This window comes from Pteropus alecto, unplaced genomic scaffold (genome assembly GCF_000325575.1).
Source record: "Pteropus alecto unplaced genomic scaffold, ASM32557v1 scaffold385, whole genome shotgun sequence".
NCBI classification, from domain to species: Eukaryota; Metazoa; Chordata; class Mammalia; order Chiroptera; family Pteropodidae; genus Pteropus; species Pteropus alecto.
Window position 1 is genome coordinate 330,698 of NW_006436543.1, and position 25,669 is coordinate 356,366.

A 25,669-nucleotide genomic window follows, 5' to 3' on the forward strand; every position below is an offset into this window, starting at 1 on the left:
TTTTATCAAATGCCTTTTCAGCATCTACCAAATTGATCATATGGTTTGTATCCTTCATTTGTTAATGTGATATATCACATTAATTTGCCGATGTTGAACCGTTCATGCTTCACTGGAATAAATTTCACTTGATTATGCTGTATGATCCTTTTAATGTGCTATAGAATTTGATTTGTTAGTATTTTGTTTAAGATTTTATCTACATTTATCAGGGATATTGGCCTGTAATTTTCTTGTGGGGCATTGTCTGGTTTTAGACATGGGTAATGCTGACCTTGTAAAATTAATTTGGAAATGTTTCCTCCTTTTGTAATTTTTGCAAGAGTTTGAAAAGTATGTGTATATAATTCTTTTAATGCTTGATAAAATTCACCGGTGAAGCCATCTGTTCCTGGACTTTGGTTTTGTTTTTTGAAGTTTTTAGTTACTAATTCAGTCTCCTTACTAGTAATTGGCCTGTTCAGTTTTCTATCTCTTTATGATGGTAGATTGTATATTTCTAGAAATTTGTATACTTCTTATAGGTTGTTAAATTTGTTGGCGTATGATATTTATAGTAGACTCTTGTGATCCTTTGCATATCTGTGGTCTCAGTTGTAATGTCTCCCTTTCATTTCTGATTTATTTGTTTGAGTCCTTTGTCTTTTATTCTTGGTGTGTACAAGTTTTTGCGAACTTTTTTTGTATACAAATATTTATAGCAGCCTTATTCATGATAGCCAAAAGATGAAAACAACCCAGATGTTTGTCAATGGACAGATAAATAAAATATGGTAAAGCTGTAAAATGGTATAGTATTCAGCCATAAAAAGGAATAAAATAGAATGCATGCTACAACAGGCAAATATTTAGACACAAGTAAAGTAGTACTTAAGGGGGAGACAGAGGAGAAGATAAGAAGGTGATAGCTAACAGATACAGGGTTTTTTTTAAATTGAGATATTAACATTTTTTTAGTTTCAGGTATACAACATAATGATATGTATATATTGTGAAATGATCACACTAAATCTGTGTGAATATGTTTTAATTTCTTTTGGGTATAATATAGTTTGTACAATAAATAAAATATTTTAAATTTATAGCATGAATATGTTCTAGTATTCTTTTAAAGCACCATTATTTAAAACGGGTACATTTCTTTTTTCTTTTCAGCGAGTACTGAGCCACCAAGATGATACAGCTTTGCTGAAAGCATATATTGTTGAATGGCGAAAATTCTTTACGCAGTGTGATATTTTACCGAAGCCTTTTTGTCAACTAGAGATTACTTTAATGGGTAAACAGGGCAGCAATAAAAAGTCAAATGTAGAAGACAGTATTGTTCGAAAGGTAAGTCAGTTTTCTCATTTTTTCCCTAATATTCTTCGAAAGGAGGGCAATTTTAAGACTTTTGAAGGTAATTTAGATTTTAAATGGACTTTTTTACTTCACATATAAATTCCTTTTCAGCTCTTGCTGGGTTTTATTGAGTATTTTTCTTTCATCAAGTTTTAGCTTCAATTCTCTTTTATCTTTTTATGTGGTCTTAAACTGTAGATCTGTCTTCACTTTTTCTTTTCATTTTCTCCTTTTCCTAGGTTTATCTTCAATATTTTACTTCTTTAATCTTTCTTTATACATTTACCTTCCTATAAATTAAGTTACTTTTATTCTGTTTCAAAAATTTCTTATTAGGTTATCTTCTGGTATCTCTGTGTTTAATCGTGGCTAAACTACTGTAATCTTTTCATCCTTTTAGTTGATTCTATTATAAACTCAGTATATACTGTGATTATTTTCATATTTTGCATAGTTTCTAGTTAAAAACTCTGTGCCCAGTAACAACTCATGATTTAATGGAAGAAACTCAGATCTGAAAAAGCTCAGGTTTCACTTTCAACTCTTCAATCAGTAATAACCTGTATGTCCTCAATTATTTTATGTTTTCCTACTTGTGAGAATCAAATGGAACCACAGATCTGAAAAGTAAAAAATGCCATTTGAATTTTAAACAACTTACTACTTGCTGCAATGGTTTTAGCAACAGACTCAGGCATTCAAATAGTGGCCTGGGCATTATTGTCCCAGCCTTAAAATTTATACTAATGCTGACAGGGTTACTGTAAATTTAGATACTCAGTGGTTCTTCATTGGTAGAAATAACGGCAATATGAGAAATTACTCCTCCCACTCCTGAGAAACTTCTAGATGCTTTTTAATTTACAGTTCCATAATTTTGTCCTCTCTTGTTTTTCTGTTATTCTTTTAATTTTTACCATTTCCTATTGATTGTGGTAGCATCGCTTAATGACTAAAGGTATAGATTCTAGGACCACAGTTGGTGGATTCAAGTTCCAGTGTGCCACATATGAACTGTGGAAATGTGGAAAAGTTAGCTTTCCTCTCTGTCCCAGGTTCCACTTATCTGAAAGGGAGATGATAGTGTATCTGTATCTAAGTTATGAATACTAAAGATGAGTTATATGTGGAAAGTACTTAGAGCAGTGTAAGTACATATTCAATGTTATGTAACTGTTATTCTTGTTTTTGATGCTCTTGGCTGCTGTTATTAATATGTTTACTATATTTGACAAAGTTACTCAGGAATATGTATATATCATTTTTATCATTTAAGTGGAATATCTGTAAGATGGATTTATATATTCTTTATTTTAAGGTCTGGTATGAAACATTTTCAATTGGTTCTTTTCTCATTTATTATGTCTTTGCACAAATGTTCATGTGTGTGAACATTCCAGACACACACCAATATTTCTGAAATTGAACCGTGAAACTATAGGGGAAGTAACATTTTCCATGTAATACCATATTTAATTTTTCAGCAGCCACTTGAAATTTGTACTTTTATTTTCACCATTTTACAAATAGGGAAGCAGGTAAATAAGAAAGCTGGAATTCAAATCCAGTTATATTTGATTCTGAAACGTGTTCTTTACCATTATTTACCATATTTAAATATACTGCCTCTCTGAAGTATTCAAGTGAATGTAGGCCTAAGAATTTGATTTCCTTTTTTAGTGTTTGTACTTAACATTTTTTGGTGTATATGTGGTACCTGGTATATTCATAATTGAAATGATTGCATATTTTTTTTTCCCTAGTTAATGCTTGATACATGGAATGAGTCAATCTTTTCAAATATAAAAAATAGACTCCAAGACAGTGCAATGAAACTGGTACATGCTGAAAGATTAGGAGAAGCTTTTGATTCTCAGTTGGTCATCGGAGTAAGAGAATCCTATGGTATGTTCTGAACTTTTATGATCAGAATTTTTTTTTTCATGAAAATTCTAAAACAATAGAGTAGTACTATCAAAGTTATGTTTATTAGCATATTGTCACATCTACTTTTAGTGTCAGACGCTTTTAAGAGTACACAAAAGATATTCTGCTTTAAAGAAACCTACAAAAATTCATGTTCATGTGGTTAATTTATTTTCTCCATCTCATTTCTTGACTAGTGAATCTTTTTAGCAATTTAAATTAGAGAAATGTAGATTTGAATCTATGGCAAAGGTAACTGGTTTTGTACATACATTTTTAGGATGAAAGTTAATTCAATGTGTACATTCCTATCTCTAAACTTCTGTTTCTGACAATGACATTTTCATCTGTTCTTTCAGTCAGATATGTCATTTCCTCTAACTAGAATATTATTTCTTTTCCCTCTTTATCTTCTAACTCATCCTCATCCTCTGTTGCTTAATTTCCAAGCTAGGTTAGGTTCTCTCATAGTGCTTTATAGTACCTGTTATAATTCTTTAGTGGAATTAACTGTGTTGCTGACACTTGTCTTTACTGAATATGGAAAATAGTTGTCAACAAGAATTTTTTTATATTAACGAAGCTTTAGTTATCTTTGACTTGCTTTCTCTATTGCCCTCATAGTCAAGTATCAAGGCTAAATTTTTCATTAGCCATGTCCTTAAAATTTATTCCTTTTTTATTTCATCTGCCACCAGTTTAGATTTCTTTAAACTCTACTTCTCGAATTTTGAAACAGTCTTCTTGTAATGATCATCTTGCTATCATTTTACCCATATGCTGTTCATAAGATTATTTTTTAGGTACTATTTTGTTGGTACTTTTTTACCCATTTGGTACACCATGCTAAATTCAGATTACTTAGCCTGAGATTGGAGGCTCTCCACAACCATTCCTAATTTACCATCCTACCTTATCTTCTATTAACTTTATAATCCACTCAGACAACCTAGTCATTATACCTTATCTTAGCCTTGTGCTTTTCTATTTCTGAATATTTACTTACTTTATTAATCTATGTAAGTCCCAGATTATTCCTTAAGACTCATTTTAAATCCCATCTCTTCTGTGAATGGTTTCTTGATTTAGTTAAAAGTTAGTGTTTTTTCTATTCAAGAATAAAAAATAAAATAGTCCATGTTATCTACACTGTTTGTCACTTTACTGCTTTGTGCTGTTCTTTTAAAGTTTTTTATAGAGATTTTGTCTTAATGTTTTTATGTTCTTGTAAGCATTGTCACATAATGACTCAATATTTGTTATTTCATTTATCATACTCAAACTACTGATTTGAATTATAATTAGAGTAAAATTTTATTTTCTGTTTTCCAGTTAACCTTTGTTCTAATCCTGAAGATAAGCTTCAAATTTATAGGGACAATTTTGAGAAGGCATACTTGGATTCAACAGAGAGATTTTATAGAACACAAGCACCCTCGTATTTACAACAAAATGGTGTACAGAATTATATGAAATATGTAAGTCAGAATTTAGTATATGTGATAATTTGAGCTATTCTCTTGATAGTCTTAAAATGATTGCTATTTTCCTTCTGGACAGGCAGATGCTAAATTAAAAGAAGAAGAAAAACGAGCACTACGTTATTTAGAAACAAGACGAGAATGTAACTCTGTTGAAGCAGTAAGTAATGTTGTAATTGTATATTCTGTGGGATTATTTGAAGTACAGCACCCCAGGGATGTTAAATACATAATGGAAGCAACGTTATTTATCCTTTCACACGTCTCTGACCAAAATCACTAGTTGTTTATATTACTCTTTCACCGTGAGCCAAAGCACAGCTTTAATAGACACCTTATTCAGAACTCATTGTTCTTCAGAGCTGATGTGCAAGATAAAGTCTGTTTGCCATCCCTGCTCTAGACTTTACTATATTTAATGTACTTAATTTTTAATCCGTCTCCTTTTATTATGTGTTATGCATATCTAAAGTTAACCATTTCAGTGACTTTGCTGTGGCAAGTAAAATATACTCCCTCAAGATACAGTCGACTCTCAGTATTTATGGTGATTAAGTTCTGTAAAGTGGCTGCAAACACTGAATTAATGAGTACTGACCTAGTACCGACTATACTAGGGCAGATTTCTTCTCATTGGAGGATGTTTTCAAACTTCATCTTGTCATGAGATAAAATATTATTTGATAAGAGAAAATCATTCTTTTATATTATTTTATTTATTTTGTAAGTTCCTTATTTAAAAAAAAACTCCAGAAGTAGTAACCACACTGTAATATCTCTCCTGGGTATTTTCTTTTATAAGGAGAGTGACCTTACTATGTTTTAGTAAGGAAAATGTAGCAATAATGTTTCCTCCAGTTCCTTTCAGTTTTTGGAACCTAGAAACTAGATTTAGATTTACATTCAAAGAAGTAACATTCCAGTTTGCCTGCAACCAGACATTTTTTAATTATGATTTTTTTTCTAACCTTTTTTTGGGCATTGTCCATTTTGAATGGTAGTCATGTTTATTCTTTGTTCAAGAATCAAATTAAGTTGGATCTTTTTTCTCTCATTTTTGTTTTGTGTTGCTTTTCATAATGTGCAGTATATTTCCTATTTTAAAGGTTAAAATAACTTTGATATTGGCCAGAACAGGGACCTAATTTAGTGGTTGTTTGTAGAAGTTCTCTATAGAAATTTAAAGCCAAGTTTGGGCTTCATTCAGAAGGCAGCGAAGGCTATTAAATATTTGTTAAACAAGTATGCCATGCTTAAAGTTATCCCTCAGGAAGATTAATCTAGTGATAGTATGAAAGTTTAATTAGAGTGGCAAAGAGCCGGGAATAGGAAGTAGGAGTTTTTTTGCAGTAACTTAAGCTGGATATTAGGAGTACCAAGTAGGATTATAGCAATGGAAATGGAAAAGACAAGAGTGGAGAGAAAGACTTCCATAGGTGGAACATTCTATCATATGAATGGCATTAGATATTGGAGAGAATTGACTCAATAATGTTTCTGAGGTTTTTGGCTTGGGAGAATTACGCTACTACAGAGAGATCAAGTATAAGAATAAATCCTAGTAGTAAGGGAGAAAAGTGAGTTTAGTTAGAGGGATTTGAGAATTTTGAGTTGATCGATGTGCCCGTATCATCTGAGTGGGGATATTACAGTTTTGTAAGAGAGAATTATTGTTCTAATCTTCTGCTGTATTTATACAGCTTAATTATAGCATATCCATACTAAACTTAGGGAAATTCAACTATAGAGGTCCAACTAAGAATGAGATAGAGCAAGAAAAAGATAATGAGAAAGGTAGAGATAAACAAATACACATGACAACTTGTATAGAACAGTTAAATCTCTCTTTCTACTTTAACACATACACACACACACACACACACACACACACACACACAGGGAAAAAACTTGAAATAGAAGATGTGAATTTGCTCTTCCACAGTTACCAAATAGTGTTATCTCACGAACTGAATGATTCTAGAGTTTAAAGATAAGTTTTTGTTTCATTATTTTTCAACAAAGACCTTAAGTGCAATATAGTATGCTTCCAAAGAAATTGTATTTTATTGGGATGTAAGAAGTCTGTTTGTGTGGTTTGTTTCTATTTTGTTTTGATTTTCTGTTCATTTTTTTAAATCAACTGTTTTGATTGAAATATGACATATATACTGAAAAGTACACAAAAATTTCAAGTATATAGTAAGTGAATTATCACAAAGCGAACATACCTGTGAAATCACCAGAAAAAGAATTAATAGCAATTCAGAAACCTATCATCCTCCCCCAGGACTGTTACCATCTTTTCCTTGAAAGATTGTCCCTCTGCTAATTTTTAACAACATAGATTAATATTAATCAGTGACCATGGTTTAGTGTGGTCAGCAAAATTCGATACAGAGGAGACATCAAGCACCATAACTGTAGAATTATGACATTGGGAATTTAAGGCTTAATGCAGATGTATTATTATACTGTATACCTCACTGAGCTAATGCCATTATACTATATACATAACATTTATTATATATTTGTTATGATTTTTGTTTACAAAGAGAAATGTGTTAAAATGAAGTATGTTGTAATACAAGGAACAATAAACAAAAAATCAAGTCCTGGGTTCTAATTTAATATGAATAAAGTGTAAACATTATTATTTGAATAGCTAGTAAGAAAGAATTCACTTTCTACACTAAAAACTTACTGTCCTAAATTCTCTCTTAGAGGAGTTAGCCATCAGAACCTGCTACGTTGTATCTAAATGCTTTATTGATACTAGTTTTAGTCTGTGCTTACCTATTAGGCTATTCTCATTAATGGAGGACAGTGACAGATCAAGTTCATAGGGAGCTACACAATAATGCACACCAGAAATTAAGATTAAAGTATGTACATTTTTGGCACTTATATTTTCCTCTGAAAATTAGCAAATTATTATGGTTTATCAATTACCTTTAAATTCAGTACAAGTAAATCTTAATTTTCTAAACCTGATTATTTTTCAATATATGCAGGAAAACAAGTTTCTGGACATGTATTCTGTATAATAGAGCAAATCTTACCCAGTTATAAGGCCAGGCCTAACAAAGGCCAGATGTACATATCAAGTAATGTTCATATAGTGCTTAGCAGCTTACTGAATTTTTTCATTCTTTATAAGAGTTTTAGTTCATTCCCTTGGATATTCCAAGCATTTGATTACATCATTTGCAAATGATGATGCTTACTTCTTCCTTTCTAATACTAACATCTATTTCCTTCAGTGGACTAAATCCATCTAAAATTAAATGGTTAGTTTTAGAAAAATGTTAATAATATTGGGGATCCTCTCTTCTTCCAGTCTTTAATGGAAGTGCTTTTAAATTTTCACCATTAAGCATCATGCTATTTTTTTGGCATGATATATGCATTTTATTAAGACAGTACTCACTTATTCTTCTTTTATTAATATCAAGCCCACTCTTCTTAGAGGAGAGCAACCTAGCTCCACTTAGATCCAGTTATTCATACAATTCTTATAAGCTTGATTATCATTGGATGGGCCTGTAGCAGAAGAGCAGCAATATATTAGTAAAACCAGATAAGAGGCTTCAGAGCTATACTGCTGAAGAGGCATTATTGACAGCAAACAAACAAACAAACAAACAAAAAACCATAACAGTAAGAAAAGAGAAAAAAAAGTTAAAAGCAAAATAACTCACAACTTTTTTCTATGCCTATTGGTATTTTAGATGATATTCCCTGAGGGCATTCAGTTAGTATTTATTATGCACCTAAAATATATTAGGCCTTGTAGTAGTTGGGAATAATAAGATTGACTTGGTCTCTATCTTCACTAGAGTAAAGTGACACTAGAGTGACACTAGAATAAAATGAATTGTTTCTACAACAGTAATGGAATAGAGAGTGAATTGGTGGTGGCAAGCCTTCATCTCTTCACAGTAACTAGGACACTGATAGGGAGGCAATGTATTATAGCGGTTAGGAACATACACATTGGAACCAGATGAAGATTTGAATTCCATTGTTGTCATTTTACCAGCTCTGTGCCCTTTGGCAAGTTGCCCTTTTGCAATCTTTGCAGTCCTTGTCTTCCCAACTGTAAAATGAGATGATACCTATTTTACTTGTGTTATCAGAGTTTAATGAAATACTATATAGAAAACATTTAAGCACCGTTCCTGGCCTGGTCATTTTTACTGTTGGGGCTCTGGTTTGGAGAAAGTTGCTTACTGATCCTAAGACAGATAAAAATTATTTTACTGTCTGTACAAAACATTGATAAAACTGAATTAGAATTATGTCACAGGTCATAAATTATTAACTTTAAATACTTGTTAACCTTTAGTATTTTAGTATTAAGAGTAGTATCCAAAAAGTTAAGGTGAATTGGTCTGACTCATTGTTCTATGTAAAGAATTACTTATGTAACTAGTTTAGAAATGAAGCAAGAACCACTAGTTATAATGGTAAAAAAAGAAATCTAAACCAAGCTTGAAAGGCCAAGAGAAATTAATTTTGAGAATAACCTACCACACATGGAATAAATTAATTCTTGAAGACTTTATAAATACCTTTGTATCATTAAAGACCCAGCTGATAATGATAAAGTAGAACCTTAAAATGGAGAAACTTAGGATAATTTTTAGTTCAACTTCTATTTTGTAGCTGAGGCAAAGCAAATTATCACTTAACACAGAATTAAATAACTACAAGAATAACTGTTCTTATTGCTTTTTACTAAATTTCAATGAAGTAGAATTAATTGTTCATACTGAATACCACTAAAAGAAGGCTCTACTATATAACTTAGCCTGCCTATCCCACCTTTCATCTTCACAGACCTATGCATTCATTCATTCAACAAATACTGAGTGCCTGCTGTGTTTTATGGCAGGCATCATCTTTGAAGAGTTTTGCTGTAGAGGAAGGTAAAACATCAAGCACATTGATAGTTAAAGTGTTTCACCTTGCAGACCTCTGGGGAGAGATTGCTATGGATTTAGAAGTTGTGCTCATCTCAGGCAAAATACAGGAGTTGATGGCATATGGCAAAAAGGTTTTTTCTTCACGGAAGCTAGCAAAAGGAGACAGAAAGGGAATACAAGGTGAGAGAGATGGTTTATCACTATCCTTTCCATTCAAGATGTATTTTTCAAATAACAATATATTTAGGGTTTTATGTATGTAGTACTTTAGTAAATGATGGGAAGAAATACAAAAGAGGAATAACATGATCTCTGCTCTCTGAGAATTGACCCTCTTGTTAAGGCAAGACTCATTTGAAATAAGGAAAGAACTCTATCGCGCAATCAATCTCCCTTCTTTTTGCCTATATAAAATAGTTTTCTAAAGGGTTTTTTAACACACAAGAAACTAGACCATAATTATTCTCTTTATTTTTTTAAATCTTTGTTATGAAAGTTTTCAAATATTTACAAAAGTGGAGAAAATAGTATAATGAACCCAACGCACCATACCTAGCCCCCAGATTTAGCAGTGATCATCATTTTGTCATACTTGCTTGCTTTTCCCTTTTAACTTTTACCTCCCCACTTACTTCCTCCCTTGTTTCCTTCCTTATTTTCTTTCTCTTTCCTCTAGCATTTTAAACAAAAGTTTTACTCTAAACCCTTCTGTATTATAACATTTTAAATTCCTGTATATATTTCATCTACATTATATGTACACTATAATATACGTAGCCAATCCACTAGTGACGGATGCTTTAATATTCATTGTTATTACAGTTTATTTCTTATAAATAATACTTCCTGGAACATCGTTATATGGCTATATTTTTTTAACATCTTTGTGCATACATCTTTCTCACATGTGGCATTCTCTTGGAATGGAATTTCCTGAAAATGAGATTGCCGAAGCAAAGGGTATGCACCTTTTACAAATTGCTACATGACACCAAACTGATCTTCAGAAATGTAGCAATTGTTGCTCCCATCAACAATGTCCCTGTTTATCTTTGCTCCTCTGGGTTTTGTCAGTCTATTAATTTTGTCAGTCTCTTAGTATGGTAGATTTTTAAAGTTTGTGTATAAATTATTGAGGCTGGATATGTTTATTCTTATTATAGATCATTTGTATTTTGTGCATTCAGGCTAATATTTCATAAACATCACTTTCATTATTTAACTTATTCAAAAACCGTAGTCTCATTATTTGCTATCTCTGATTTTCAAAACTCTTTATAATTTGGCCCTAACCTATTTTTTAATTTAATACTGCCCTGAAAGAGTCATTCTAGTCCAATAAGAAATATTTCCTTATTCATACACTTCATTCTATTCATTTTTTTCTTGGATTCATTTCTGAGTAATATTTTCCCTTTCTTAATGTTTTACTACTTTTAACTTTTTCTGCCTATAAAAATCCTTCAGGATCCTTATAGCCATGGGTGCAGTAAAGTTGCCCCAAATTCTCTAGCTTTCATAGGTTTCCTCTGTACTTATTGTTTTTACTACTTGATTTAGTAGTATATTATGGACTGCTTTGTTGTGTTATTATCAAGTACCAACTGCTTGTGAGGCCATGAATACATAGCAATGGACAGAACAGTCTCTGTTCTTATGAAATTTATAGTGTAGTAATGCTGGATTTATTTCTACTTCTTTGCTTTATTGGTGAATTTAAACTTCTTTTCATATACCTCTGTTATATATGAAATATGCACACATTTTTTAGATATATAATTATATATTCTCAACTGAATTGTAAAATCATGTTTTATACTTCTCTACTCCTTAGAACACTTAATTCAGTTCTGAGCATGTCGCCATTACTAAGTATATACTTGCTCTGTTAATATAGTTACAGAACTTGCAGGCTGTGGAGTTACATACCTGGTCTGTTACTGCGGCTTAGGTCCTTATGAAGTAACTATACAACATTTGCAAGTTACGTAGCCTCTCTAAGCTTGTGTCCTCATATTGTTAAATACCTTCCTCATAAGGTGGTTTTCATGTGGGTTAAATGAGATAATGTATGTAAAGCGTTTAGCACAATAATTGGTACAGAGTAAGTGCTCATTAAAAGATATCCGATATTATAATGATTTGTTTAACCTCTCAAGCTAGAAACTGCTTCAGCAGCCTTTTATTTCCCTAACACATTCTATCTAAGCAGTTACCAATTTCTGCTGTTTACTTCAATTATCTTGTCAATTTAGCCTGTCCTTTGATCCTCATTGTAACCCGCAATGAGGGTTACAATATAAAATACATTTTATATTGTCGCTTAGTATATACTAAATTTATTTGCTCATATTTGAAACACAAGTTTTATGAAATAATTGTTAACATTTGTGATACACATTTTTGGTTGTTCTGTGTTATTTAAAAAAAAGCTTAGTCACAGCCATTAAAACTGATTTCACAACAGTTTGAAAAACACTGGTCTAGATTTTTGGAATATGCAAAATTTGTACTACTACTGAACTAGATTATGTTCAAGTATAAATTTTCAGTGAAGTATAAAACAAACGGAGTAACTGGGGCTTGGAGCTTATTTCAATTGCACTTTCACTTCTCTATTATATATAGTTAGATTAACCTATTCTCAGTCTGGTTTTGCTGCTGAAGGTGAGAGTGTTTAGTTGTGCATATTCCACATGTAGAATGATATAGAATGAGATTACTCAGCAGTTGGGGCAGAGCTTCCCACCTTGGCAGGGCAGAAATTTCTCAACCACTTTGTATGTGTATTGGTTTTCTTAGTACAGAAATAGACATACCTGGATTTTAAAGTCATTAGCATGATTCTAAAGAGGGCCTGAAAAAATCTTTTTATTGCAGAAATTTAAAAATACTTTTAAAAGTAGAAAGAATAGTATAATGAATCTCCATTACCTAAATTCTACTAATTATCAACATTATGTCAGTTCCAAGAGAAATTTTTAACAAAGAACTGTTAAGGCACACATAATTTCCTTTCTTAATCCAGATAAATGATCTATTTTTCAGAAGCGATATATCAGCCTTAGTGTACCTTGCTTTAATACTCACAATCTATTGATTTTATTTGATACCTGCAAGAAGGGTAAATAATTCTATGACACAAGGGAGTAGTGATGGGATAGGGTGGGTTTATTTTCCTGAAGGCCGTGTGGAACACTAGACCCTAGATGCCTAACTTCAAATATTGCAACAGCCTTGTTTGCCAGTCCCTCTAGCACCACTCAGTACTACCTACCTTGCTGCCATTAGACTGATCTTTTAAAAGTTACTTGAGGGAAGTAGAAGCTCATTACATATATCCTCTGTTTAAAACCTTCGTTTTGTCCTTCCCTACCTATAGAATAACATCCCAAACAATAGATTTTTATTCATAATCTGGCTCTGGCCTACCTTTCTAGCTTTCTCTTCCACTGTCTGTCTCTTCTGTAGCACGTACAACTTCTTATGCCTAGAATACTCAATCCATTTTTAGGGCTTATACTTGTTTTTCAAGATCCAATTTAAATGTCATCTTGTGGATGAGACCTATTTAACTACCCCCCCAGATAGAAGTATATAGTTCCTTTAATTGTTTTTGTTTGGGATGTGTGTGTGTGTGTGTGTGTGTGTGTGTGTGTGTGTGTGTGTACGTGTGTACGTACACTTTACTGAGTTGTATTTATTAGTTTATGTTTGCCTCCCTCCTCACCTTAATTAGTTATCTCTTCCAAAGCAGGAGTTATATCTTATTCTTTTTAGTCTCCCAACCACTTCTTTAGTGCCCTTATATAGTAAACATCTAATGATAGTGTATTAAATGAATGTATCAATACTTTTAGAATTTTAGAGTCTAATTCCAACACTGGTTCTCTCCAGAAGAGTTCGTCAAAGTTTATTTTTTCATTTTGTTTGTATGTGTGTCATTTTTTTTTCCTCCCCGTTTTTGGGGACTCATTAAAATTTCTAAAGAGAACCTAAGTTCTATAGCCTTTTCCTTAGGGGAAATATACTTCGATAAACTAATGTGGAGTATCCATCTTCATTCTTGTAGTAAAGGTAAGTAAAATCTACTTTTAGTATACTTAATTTTTTGCTATTGTTGGAAGATATAATTTTATGAAGCTATAAAGCAAAACAGAGGGGGATAAATTTGTGCATATTTGTGTTTATAAAAGCCTTGACCAAATTTCGATATATTTCAGCTCATGGAATGCTGTGTAAATGCCCTGGTGACATCTTTTAAAGAGACTATCTTAGCAGAGTGCCAAGGCATGATCAAGAGAAATGAAACTGAAAGTAGGTAAAATACTACTTAAAGTTCTCATAATCTTTGAGGGAGGTATCTTTAAAGCAGATCACTTTTAGTAAATTGCTGTTAGAGCGTTCTTATATACATAGGTATATATGTTTTAAAAAACTGCTTAAAATGATAAAATACTTAGCACAGAATCATTGTGAAGAAGGTTATAAACTTGTACTTTTAGCATTTCCTCCGCCTTAAGTATCAGTATGCGTATACACTTGTACATGTGTGTATGAGAATTTCAATTTGTTCTCCAAAGTAGGACTCTGCTTTTAAAGACTAATTTAAATAGTAAACATATCTCTTTTGTGTGGAAACTTGCAGCATTTTTAGAAAGTAATAAAACACTATGTTAATCTTCATCTCTCTCCCCCAAAATGTTATACAATTTAAGATTTTGGAAGTAGTTTTTTTTTTTAATTACTTAAATGTTTTCTTAATAAAGATATATTTGGGGGGGAGGGTTAGCAAGTACATGACAACTAAAAAGAATACAGTATAACTTGCCCATATCCCTTCTACACAGAGATAACCACTTTTAACATTTTGATGTATCACTCTGCAGATTTCATTGTGTTTAATTGCAAGATACTGTCTAATCTTCAGTTGCATTTAAAGTGTATATTTCAATTCACTTAAGGTCGTATGCCTTTTAGAAATTAAGTTTGTAGTAAAAAGCAACCTGCTTATTGGCATAAATGAAATATTTGAATTTCTATATGGCAGGCTAAGTAGAGTTATAATTGATCCATGTTAGAGTCCTTTCACAAGGATTTGTTTATTAGTAACCAGTCCTGTGAGGTAAGATTTTTGTGAAGGTCAATTAAATGGTATAACATGAGAAAGTGCTTTTGAACACTGAAAAATTCTTTATGATCCAGTTTTACCTCTAATGTACTTTTATAATCATTATTTTAAACAGTTTGATGACATGATTTTTGATGTGGCTGTGTATTTAGTATTGCATCTACTTCATGAAATGTACTAATGGTCTGCATGAACTTTCGTTCTTCTTAGAATAAAAAATATTCCATTCTTTGAAGGTCAAATGACTCACTTTTAAAAAGGATTTGGGTTTTGTAGTGTGTGCTCACTTTTAGAGTTTCTTTTAAAAATAATTTTTGTTGGATTGAGAAGGTAGATCAGGAAGTTATAGTACTTACTTTAACAACTCCTGAACTAATTGTACCCACAAAATATTATTAACTTGCAAGTAATATTTCTCCAAACTCTTACTATCATAAGCATTCTAGATCCATGATACAAATCAAAGAGAACATTTATTCTGATGGATGAAATGATTACATGAGTGTGTTCTATCCTTTCAGAGTTACACTTAATGTTTTCATTAATGGACAAAGTTCCTAATGGGATAGAGCCAATGCTGAAAGACTTGGAGGAACATATCATTAGTGCTGGCCTGGCAGATATGGTAGCAGCTGCTGAAACTATTACTACAGTAAGTTTTCCTCAATGGCAGTAGTAGATACATATCATTTATTTTTTAAATGAGGTTTGGGTATTGAAAATAGTAATTGATGGCAAAACAGTGATATTGGAATACCTTTTAATTTTTAGGAAAAAATGTTCAGAAAACTTCCCAAATTTTAAAGCTATAGTGTTTTGTTAAATTTATGCTGATATTTTCTTACTTTTTTATATTATTCTTTTTAAAAACTCAAATATAACACATTTTATTTTTAGGACTCTGAGAAATATGTTGAGCAGTTACTTACACTCTTTAATAGATTTAGTAAACTCGTCAAAGAAGCTTTTCAAGATGATCCACGATTTCTTACTGCAAGAGATAAGGTATATATATATATATATATTTCTATATATTCCTATATATATAATGATGACTACTGTCATCATTTACTTTTAGTACAAAACTTGCGTCATTATGTTATTAAATTACAAACCAAAAACCTAGCCGTTCTGATTTTTCTTCAGTGGAGGGCAACCATATTTATTATATTTGGTGGTTAAATGTTTTTGTAAGCATGGGATATGCTCATGAACTAGAATTTGCTAGAAAGTTCTCTTCCTCTTTTTTCTAAAAATGTTTTTGTTTCGTAATATTACTGATGGTTTAATTCCTATTCATTCTTTCTTTATGACCCAGCTCAAAATATTTTGGAACTTCCTTAATACCCTGCCTCCTCCTACATCATATCTCAAGCAGAGTTGGTTCCTCTGTCTTTTCATAGGGCTCCTGTGAGAGTTATGTCACATTTATTCTTGCTTCCCTTACCCTCTTCTCTCATCCTCGATAGTGGGGAATAACGATAACAAAACAGATTGTTGTCCTTAGAGTTGTGTCTTTTTAAATATCATAAACCTATTACTAGAAATTACCATTAATTTTTTTCCCCCTCTTCAACTACCTTTTTTGACTTCTGAAGTTAGAGTTGTTTTTTCTGTGACTAAAAAGACAATCAACTTCCTCCAGTAGGATTTTTTTCCTCTGTTTTTCTCTTTTAAGGTAGGTAGTAGGTGGTTCAGTCGATCATTGATAGATAGATATAGACAGAGTAGGAAAGGAGTTAAGAGAGAGTATGGAGGTAATAAAGTGGTTTGAAATATTAAATTTAATGGCTTCTCAAAGGCTTAATTGAGGGGACATGCGCATTAAGATTGAAAGTGATTAGGAATAAATCATGTGGCTAATTGAGGGAAGAGTGTTCCAGACAGAGGGAAAGCAGATGCAAAGGCTCTAAGGCAGGTATGTACCTGTCAGGTTCCAGGAACAGAGATGAAAGAGCTCATTGTAGTTTGAGTGGATTGAGTGAGTGGGAGAATAATGGGAAATGAAGTTAAAAAGGTAGCAGGAAGCCATATCATGTAAAGCCAAGGTAAGGAGTTTGGTTTTTACTCTGAGTAGGGCAGAAAGTCATTGAAAGCTTTTGAACAGAATGACAGGACCTGACTTACTTTTCAACAGGATCACATGGCTGCTGCAAAAAGAATAGACAGAAGGGAGGCAGGTGAAGATGGAGGAGTATCAGTTAAGAACCTATTTAATTCAATTAAGTAATACAGAAGCTTGGCCCAGAACAATAGTGGGTAGAGGTAGTCAAAAGTAGTTGAATTCTGATTACATTATAAAAATAGACTAAACAGGATTCTGATTACATTATAAAAATAGACTAAATAGATGAATCAGATGTGGAATGCGATAGAAAGAGACCAGTCAAGGATGACACTCAGATTTTTGTTCTGACCAATTTGAAAGCATATGCTTTTGCTGAGATGGGGGAGAGTTTGAAAGAAGCACTTTTTGTGGAGATGGTTGCAGAGCGGTTAGGAACTCAGTTCTAGACAAGTTAACTTTGAAATATTTATTAAACATTCATGTAGCAATGTCAAGTCTGGAGTTTAAGGGAGGGAATGGGCCTGAAAAAAATAAATTTGAGAGCTTCAGCATATAGATGGTGTTTAAAGCACTGACACTATGATCATCAAGTTAATAAATGAGGATGGAAAAAAGAAACAACCAAGGACTGTCCAGCCTGGGGCATTCTATATTTATTTATCAGAAAGATGAGGAATGATCTTTCATGAAGTGAAAGGAGAATGAGTAGAATGATCAGGAGAGTCCTGTGTGCTAGAAAAGGGAAAAAGCACTTTCAGGAAGAGGGCATTCTCTGCTGTTGTAAAATGCTGCTTATAGGTCAAATAAGATGGGGATTAACCATAATCTTCAGCAACATGGAGGTTGCGAGTGACTTTGACAAGAACGATTGGGCAGAGTACTGGTGTGAAAGCTTGGTTAGAATGATTTCCAGTAAGAACGGCAGTAGAGAAGATGCAGAGAGTGAATTAGATAATTCCTCTAGGAGAAAGAGCTAAAGAGAGAGAGTGAAAGAGAGAGAGAGGGAGAGGAGAGAGGAGAGAGAGAGAGAGAGAGAGAGGAGAAAAAAGAAGAAACGGTAGCTGAAGGTGGACAAAGCCAAGAGAGAATTTTTAAGACTTGAAAAGTAACAATATGTTTATATGCTGATGCTACAGAAACAGTGGAGAGGGAAAAAATTGATGATGCAAGAGAAATAGGAGGGAATTCTGATTATTAAAGTTTTCTCAGTGAAATCAGAAGCTGCATCATCAGCTAAGAGTGTACATGGGGGAGGGAATATTAGAGGTTTGAAGAGAAAAGAGTATGAAGATGTTTTTAAGGATAATTTGTGGATAAGATAAAATGGTATAGTTGTCAGCATTAAGACCCCACTTGAGAATATTGATAATCATAACATGACAAAGAGTATGCTGAAGTCATTGACTTGAAAAATCCTATCAGACCAAATATACCATTAAAAATAATTTATTTATATTTTTATTGTATTATTGGAATTGTAACAATTTATATAACTATTAAATATCAAAAAGAATGTTCATATTTTATTTTAAATTATTATTTGTAGGCATATAAAGCAGTTGTTAATGATGCTACCATATTTAAACTTGAATTACCTTTGAAGCAGAAAGGGTAAGTTTTTAAAAAATCAAATGTTTAAAATCTTAAATTTTTTGGAATGTATTGTATGTTATTGGATATGCAAAGTGCCCTATTTTCCTAATCCTGTTAGGTTTGTTTTTGTATTTTTTTTACTTTTATGATTTTTGCAGTCTTTGATTATTAAAAATTGTCTTAATTTTTAATTTTCTATTAAGTCATCTCCTTTTATGACCAAAAAATATGTTGACCTTATTTTTTTAAGTAGAAAAATGTTTTGGTCTTATTCTTTTAGAACCTCTACTTGTTTTTCTCTTATTAGGCACTAAAGTTGTTTTAGTACCTGTAAATGCATAGACGATGACTCAGTTTACCATAAGGATAAAAAGAATGGAAGTGAATTTTAATTTACCATTTTTATTTACCATTTTTAAAAATCGATCTCTCATTGTTGGTAGGATGAATTTACTTGTGCTAAGTATTATAGAAAATCTGAAAATCGAAATTTAGTGAAATAGTAATCTGAGCTAGTTATGGTGTCTTCGGGGCAGTACTAAGTAGCACTAAAGATTTAAAGATTAAAGGTTAATTGGAAAATGATTTTTATGTAATTTCTAGCTGAGAATTGCTGTTTAAACAGATTTATACATAATGCTAAAATATTTGAAAAATAGCATTTCTTAAGGAAAAATTTGGGGTTTTTAAATTTAAATCATTTTTAGTTTTGATGGGGTTTTTTTTTTAGCTATGTAAGTTGTTTGAGTGATATTATAGTGGAAGACACCTGGGTCATAAAAGTATTGTAGTAATTGGCATAGTTTAGAAGGGCATTTATTGTGTTCTCTATGAATTGTGTAATATATGAAACATAATAGTACATTTTGGAAATCTCTTCATATTGTATTCATATTCCTCATTCTCCTCTGCTCCTAGTACTTTTTGTTGAAAAAATCTCAAACTTACAGTAAAGTCACTCTCTTGCTTTATCAAATATGTATCTCCCTATATATCAGTCAACTTTTTAAATACTTTGCAAAAGAAGTTTCAGGCATCAGTAACCTTTACTCCCTTAAGTACTTCTGCATGCAGTGATAAATTGAATTTGGTGTTTATTTTTTTAAATAAAAATTGCCTACAGTCATGCGTGTATTTTAAATGTATAGTTTTGTGAGATTTAAGAAGTGCTTATACCTTTCTTAAGATATACAGTATCTTCATCATCCTTGATGCCTCATCTCCATTTTCAGTCAGTCCCACCTCTATCTCCTAAAAGCAACTATTCTGATTATTTCATCATAGATTAGTTTTGCCTGATCTGGGACTTCATATAAATGGAATTATACAATATGTACTTTTTTTGTGTAAAGCTTCTTTCAATTTAGCATAGTGTTTTGAGCTTCATTCATGCTTTAGTATATCATGTTCGTTTGTTTTCCAAAGTGGTTGTACTGTTTTCCGCTCATACCAACAAAATGTAAGAGCACCAGTTGATCCTCATTTTTGCCACCATTTAGTGTTGTTAATTTAACTTTAGTCATTCTGGATATAAGTGGAGCTATCTCACTGTAGTTTTAATTGCCATTTCTCATGATTGTTGATGTTAAGTACTTTTTCATGTTTTAGTATTCGTATATTTTTCTTTATAAAGTGTTCAAATTTTTGGCCTCCTTTTTCTTTTCATTGGATTGTTCTTTTTATTAGTGGACTATGTAGGAGTTCTTATATATCCCCTTTACAGGTCCTTTGTAAAATATATGCTTTTCTTTTATGGTTTTCACTTCTGTGTTTTGTCTAGAAAACTTTTGTCTACCTCTACCCTTAGGTCATGAAGATAATCTTGTTTTCCTCTAGAAACTTTATCATTTTCGTTTTCACATTTAGGTCTAAGATCCATCGTAATGTTTGTATATAGTTTAAGTTAGGGATTACATTTCTTCTCGCCGCCCTTTTCCATAGTGGTTTCATCATCATTTGTTGGAAATACTTTCCATTTCCCACTACCTTGCTTTGGTGCCTTTTGTCAAAAATCAAGTGACTTAAGTATGTGTTTGTTTTTCTGGGTCTGTATTCTATTCCATTGATATATTTGGGTATCCTTAGGCCATTACCATATAGTCATGATAATATAGTTTTGTACTAAATCTTGATGCCAGGTAGTATAATTTTGTTCTTTTTTTCCATGAGTGGCTTTGATATTCTATTATTTTTCTAGTATATAGAAATACAGTTGATTTTTATATAGTTACATGTCTTTTTACCATGTTAAAGTTATTCTAGTAATTGTTATGTAAATTTTTAAAAATTTTCTGTGTAAACAATCATGTAATCTGTGAATAGAGACAATTTTACTTCTTCCTTTCTGATCTTTATACCACTTCTATTTCTTTCACTGATGCACTGGCTAGGATTATAAGTACAGTGTTGAATAGAAGTAGTAAGAATAGACATCCTTGCCTTTTTTTGGCAAGCTCAAGGGGAAAGTTATTAATATTTCATCATTAAGTACAAAGTTAGCTGAGAGTTTTTCATAGATGCCCTTAACTAGATTGCTTTTCTTTGTTAAAACTTTATAATGAATGGGTGCTAACTTTTATTAAGTGCTTTTACTGTGTTGAAATGATCATAAAGTTTTTCCTCCATATTCTTTTGATGTGGAGAAATACATTGGTTTAAAAAAAAATTAAACCAAGTTTGAATTCCTGGGGTACACTCCCCTTGATCATGATATGTTGTTCTTTTTATATATTCCTAAATTCAGTTCGCTAACGTTTTGTTAAATTACTTTTTGTCTATGTTCGTGAAGGATTTATCTCTTCTTTTCTGGTCTTTGTGCCTTGTCCAGTTTTCATTTTTGTAATCTCTTTGTCATTTTCTAGTATCAGGATTATGCTGACCTCATAATAAGGATTACTTTGTATGTTCTAAAAGAATTAATGTAATTGCTATAACTTTTTCCTTAAATGTTTGATAGAATTTGTGACTAAAACCATCTGGGCCTGGAGTTTTCTTTATGGGTAGATTTTGATCACAAGTTCAATATCTTCAGTTGATGCAGTGTTTTTCAGATTTTTATTTAATCTAGTTTTAGTTTTGGTAAGTTGTGTTTTTCAAGAAATTTGTTCATTTTTTCTACGTTGTCAAATTTATATTCATAAAGTTGTAAATGCTGTTATTATCCTTTTCTTTTTGGAGATACATTAAAATTTTTTTCTAGAACCATTTGAAAGTTTTTTATCATTCCCAGTACATTAGTATATATTTTCTACAAATATAATCACAATACAGATATCAAAATCAAGAAATTGGCTTTGGTGCATGCTACCACCTATTCAGACCATTTTAAATTTCATTGATTGACTATATAATGTTTTTTTAATAAGAAAATTAGCCTCTACAGAATCATATGTTGCATTCAGTCATATTTCTTTGGTTCTCTTTGGTCTGGAACCATCCTTCAGACTTTCTTTGACTCTCATGACCTTGACACTTTTGAAGATTGCAGGCCAGTTATTTTGTACAATATTCCTTAGTTTGAGTTAATCCCATATTTCCTTATAATTAGATTCAGGTTTGTATCTTTGGCAGAAGTGAAACTTTGTTCTTGTCACTGAACCTTATCTGAGGCACATGATTTTGATTTATCTCATTACTGATTTTTTTTATACTTTGATCACTTGATTAAGTTCATGTCTGTCAGACTTTTCAACACTGCAAAGTTTTTCTTTTTCTCTTTGTAATTATTTTGTGACTAGCACTTTAAAACTCTATAAAGATCCCATTGCTTATCAAATTTTCAACTTTTACATTGATTTATCATGTCAGTATGGACTCATAGTTTTCTATTTTAATCATTGGGTTATAATTTTCTATCATTCTTTATTTTAGTTTTCAGATTATCCTAGATTTTACTAATGCGAACTGGTTTTAGGGTTGTTGTTGTTGTTGTTGTTGTTGTTGTTTTAACAGTAAACTCTTCCTTTCCTTTTGGCACATGAGAATTTCCAGACTCACTTTCTATTTTCCCTTGCCTAGCCTTAGAATCAGCGATTTTTTTCACAGAGCCCTCATTTCTTTTAGATGGTGATATTTAGTGGACAAGATCTGATGCTAGGTATATTCATTGCTATTAGGATGTCACTGCGTCAAGGCCCTCTCATTGGACAAATATAAAGGTACACACACATATTTACAACTATGATGCCTGGCCTTGTTTCCTTATGGATACATTTCTCTCTCTGACTTCTCAAGCTGGGTCACCCCCTACATGGATGCCTTCTTCATCCCGCTGAAATCTTAACATCTCCCATCGTACCTTCTCCTTATACAGACACCCTCCTTACCTATTTGGTCTCTTGTACTCCATACCTGGCCACTCCTCCGTGTCAACACACCCGCTCTCTGTTTGGGTTTTGACACCTGATACTTAGCCTTTCTAGTGAATGTCTAACTTACCCAGCGTAGGCTCTGACACCCCATGCAAGGTTGCAACCCTGCACTGGTGGCGCTTTCACTCTGCTTGGGCTTTCATGTTCTTGGTTAAATTTATTCCTAGGTATGTTTTTCTTTTGGATGTTATAAATAGAATTGTTTTCTTATTTTCCTTGTGGATTGTTCAGTGTTGGTGCATAAAACCACACCGATTTATGCGTGTTGATCTTGTACCCTGCAGCTTTGCTGAATTAGCTCTAGTAGTTGTTTTGTGAATTCTTTCATACTTTGTACATACAAGATTATGACATCTGTGAATAGTGATACTTTTACTTCTTTCTTTCCAACTTGGATGCCTTTATTTCTTTTTCTTGCCTAATTGATCTAACTAGAAACTTCTAGTACAGTGACGAATAGCAGTGGTGAATGTGAACATTCTTGTCTCGTTCCTGATCTTAGGGAGAATACTCTCAGTATTTCAACACAGCATGTTTGCAGTGGGTTTTTTATAATTTCATTTTTCTTAATAGTAGCATGGCATTCTGTCTGGTAGATCTAGCATAGTTTATTTAATTGATCCTTTATTGCCACACTAAGTAGTTTCTGATATTTTGCTATTACTAATAGTGCTCCAGTGATTAATATTGTATATTTGTCATTTTATGTGTGTGAAAGTGTTTCTACAGTTTCCTAGAAATGAAAATCGCTGGATTTCTCTTTATTTTCTAATTCTTAGGTCACCATGTCCTACCTTTAGCACCAAATTAAAGTAGAAAAAATCCTGTGGAATAAAAGGAGTATTATTAGCTGATCCAGGTTGTCGTGGCTGTTGGAAGTGGTGAAGGTGATGTTTTACAAAAAATGAAACTGCTAGTAGCATCCAGTTATTTGGGAGACTCACTTCTGAGGAAGGATAGAATAGTTTGTGGTAGGCTAATGCTTTCACTGAGAACAACCAGGAAAATCAGGTAATATAGAAAATTGTAATTTTTATATTACCAAAGAGCTACAGAGGCAGCTAGGACAAAATATTTGAAACATAGAAATGAGAGAGAACCTTTCAGAGGTTAACCGAGGATTCGTAGTTATGTTTCCCTGAAAAGCAGCAGCTACGAATTAGGTTTGGCTCAAGCTAAGCAGTACTGCTAAGAGCCAGCGGAGCTTTTGGTGGTAACACAGGAATGGAATGGCAAAACCCACTAGGCTCTAATTGAAAGCCCAGGAGGAACATTCCTTGGATTCAGCGGCTAACCGGAAGTAGATTGATTGAACTCAGTTCCTGATTGGATTAAAGTTATTAGCCTCTTTCATAGCAGAACAAAGGATGAATCCATTCTTAATGGAAGGTAACATCATCTGGTTCCTCTGTGATTCTTTTATATGCAGTGCCCAGTATTCAGTATGACATTACTAGTCCTGTGAAGGCAGAGAAACTTATGATCAACTAAGAGAAAAATCATTTTAGAAGCAGACTTTCATATGATCCCAATATTGGAGTTTACAGATAAGGACATTCAATTAATTAAAATTAATAGCTTAACCAGAGTGATATACCATTCACACCTGCTAGGATGGCTAAAATTAAAAAGATGTTAGCAAGTGTTGATGAGGATGTGGAGAGGTTAGAATCATATACAGTTGGTGTGCAGCGGCTTTAGAAACAGTTTGATAGCTCCTCAAGAAGTTAAACAGAGTTACTATTTAACTCAGTAGTTCCACTCTTGGGTGTAGACACAAGAAAAATGAGCGCATACATACATCCACTCTAAAATTTGTATATGAGTATTTATAGCAGCATTATTATTAGCCAAAAAAATAGAAACCATCCAAATGCCATTTTCTGATGAATGGTTAAGCAAATTATGGTATATCCATGCAACAAAATATTATTCAGCCATAAAAAGGAATGAAATTCTGATACATGCTGCAACATGAATAAAACCTTGAGAATAATGTGCTCAGTAAAATAAGCTGAACACAAAAGCACAAATTTTGTATGATTCTCTTTATATGAGGTATCTAGAATAGTCAAGTTCATTGATAGAAAAAATAGGATAGAATACATGTTACCAGGGATGGAGTTGGGGGAGTGGGAAGTTATTGTTTAATGGGCATAGGGTTTCTGTTTAGGATAATGAAAACGTTCTGGACGTTGACCGTGGCGATATTTGCAGAACATTGAATGCCACTGAATTGTACACATAAAAATGGTTAAAATGCTTATTTTCACCACAATAGAAAGATAAATATGTTTTAGAAAGGAATGAACTATTGATACATGCTATATGATGTGGACAAAACTGAAACGCGTTACGCTAAGTAAAAGAAATCAGTCACAGAAGACCACATGTTGTGTGATTCCATCTGTATGAGATGTCCAGAATAAAGAAATCCATAGTGACAGGAAGGAGATTAACTGTAGCCAGGACCTGAGAGGAAGGGGCAGGTAGAGAACGAGATTTAACTGCTAATGAGTATGGGGTTTCTTTTTGGAGTATTGAAAATGTTTTAAAATTTTATTATGATGGTTGCACAACTTTATGAATATACTTAAAAGACATTGAATTGCACATTTTAAATGGATGAATTGTATGGTGTGAATTATATCTCAATAATAATCTTAAAAAGATAATAAGTATTAAATGGACAAATAGATGGACGTTGTCATCTGAAAAATGGTAAAATATCTATAACAATGTGTAGTTGGAATCATAGAAGATAGAAAGGAGGGCATAAGCAATAATTGAAGAGCTATCGACCAGAAATTTCCAAAATTGATAAAGATACCGAC

At 32.4% G+C, this 25,669-nt stretch overlaps 1 protein-coding gene across 2 annotated transcripts in view; it reads left to right on the forward strand.

Moving 5' to 3' along the window:
- Positions 1-25,669, forward strand: part of CUL5 (cullin 5) — a 77,388-nt gene that overhangs the window by 36,129 nt on the left and 15,590 nt on the right. For both annotated transcript variants that reach the window (XM_006913427.3, XM_025047903.1), the window contains 8 exons: positions 1,156-1,332; positions 3,105-3,246; positions 4,600-4,745; positions 4,828-4,908; positions 13,897-13,990; positions 15,326-15,456; positions 15,702-15,809; positions 18,419-18,483. In XM_006913427.3, coding sequence (XP_006913489.1) covers positions 1,156-1,332; positions 3,105-3,246; positions 4,600-4,745; positions 4,828-4,908; positions 13,897-13,990; positions 15,326-15,456; positions 15,702-15,809; positions 18,419-18,483 — 944 coding nt within the window. The remainder of the gene's footprint in view (positions 1-1,155; positions 1,333-3,104; positions 3,247-4,599; positions 4,746-4,827; positions 4,909-13,896; positions 13,991-15,325; positions 15,457-15,701; positions 15,810-18,418; positions 18,484-25,669) is intronic.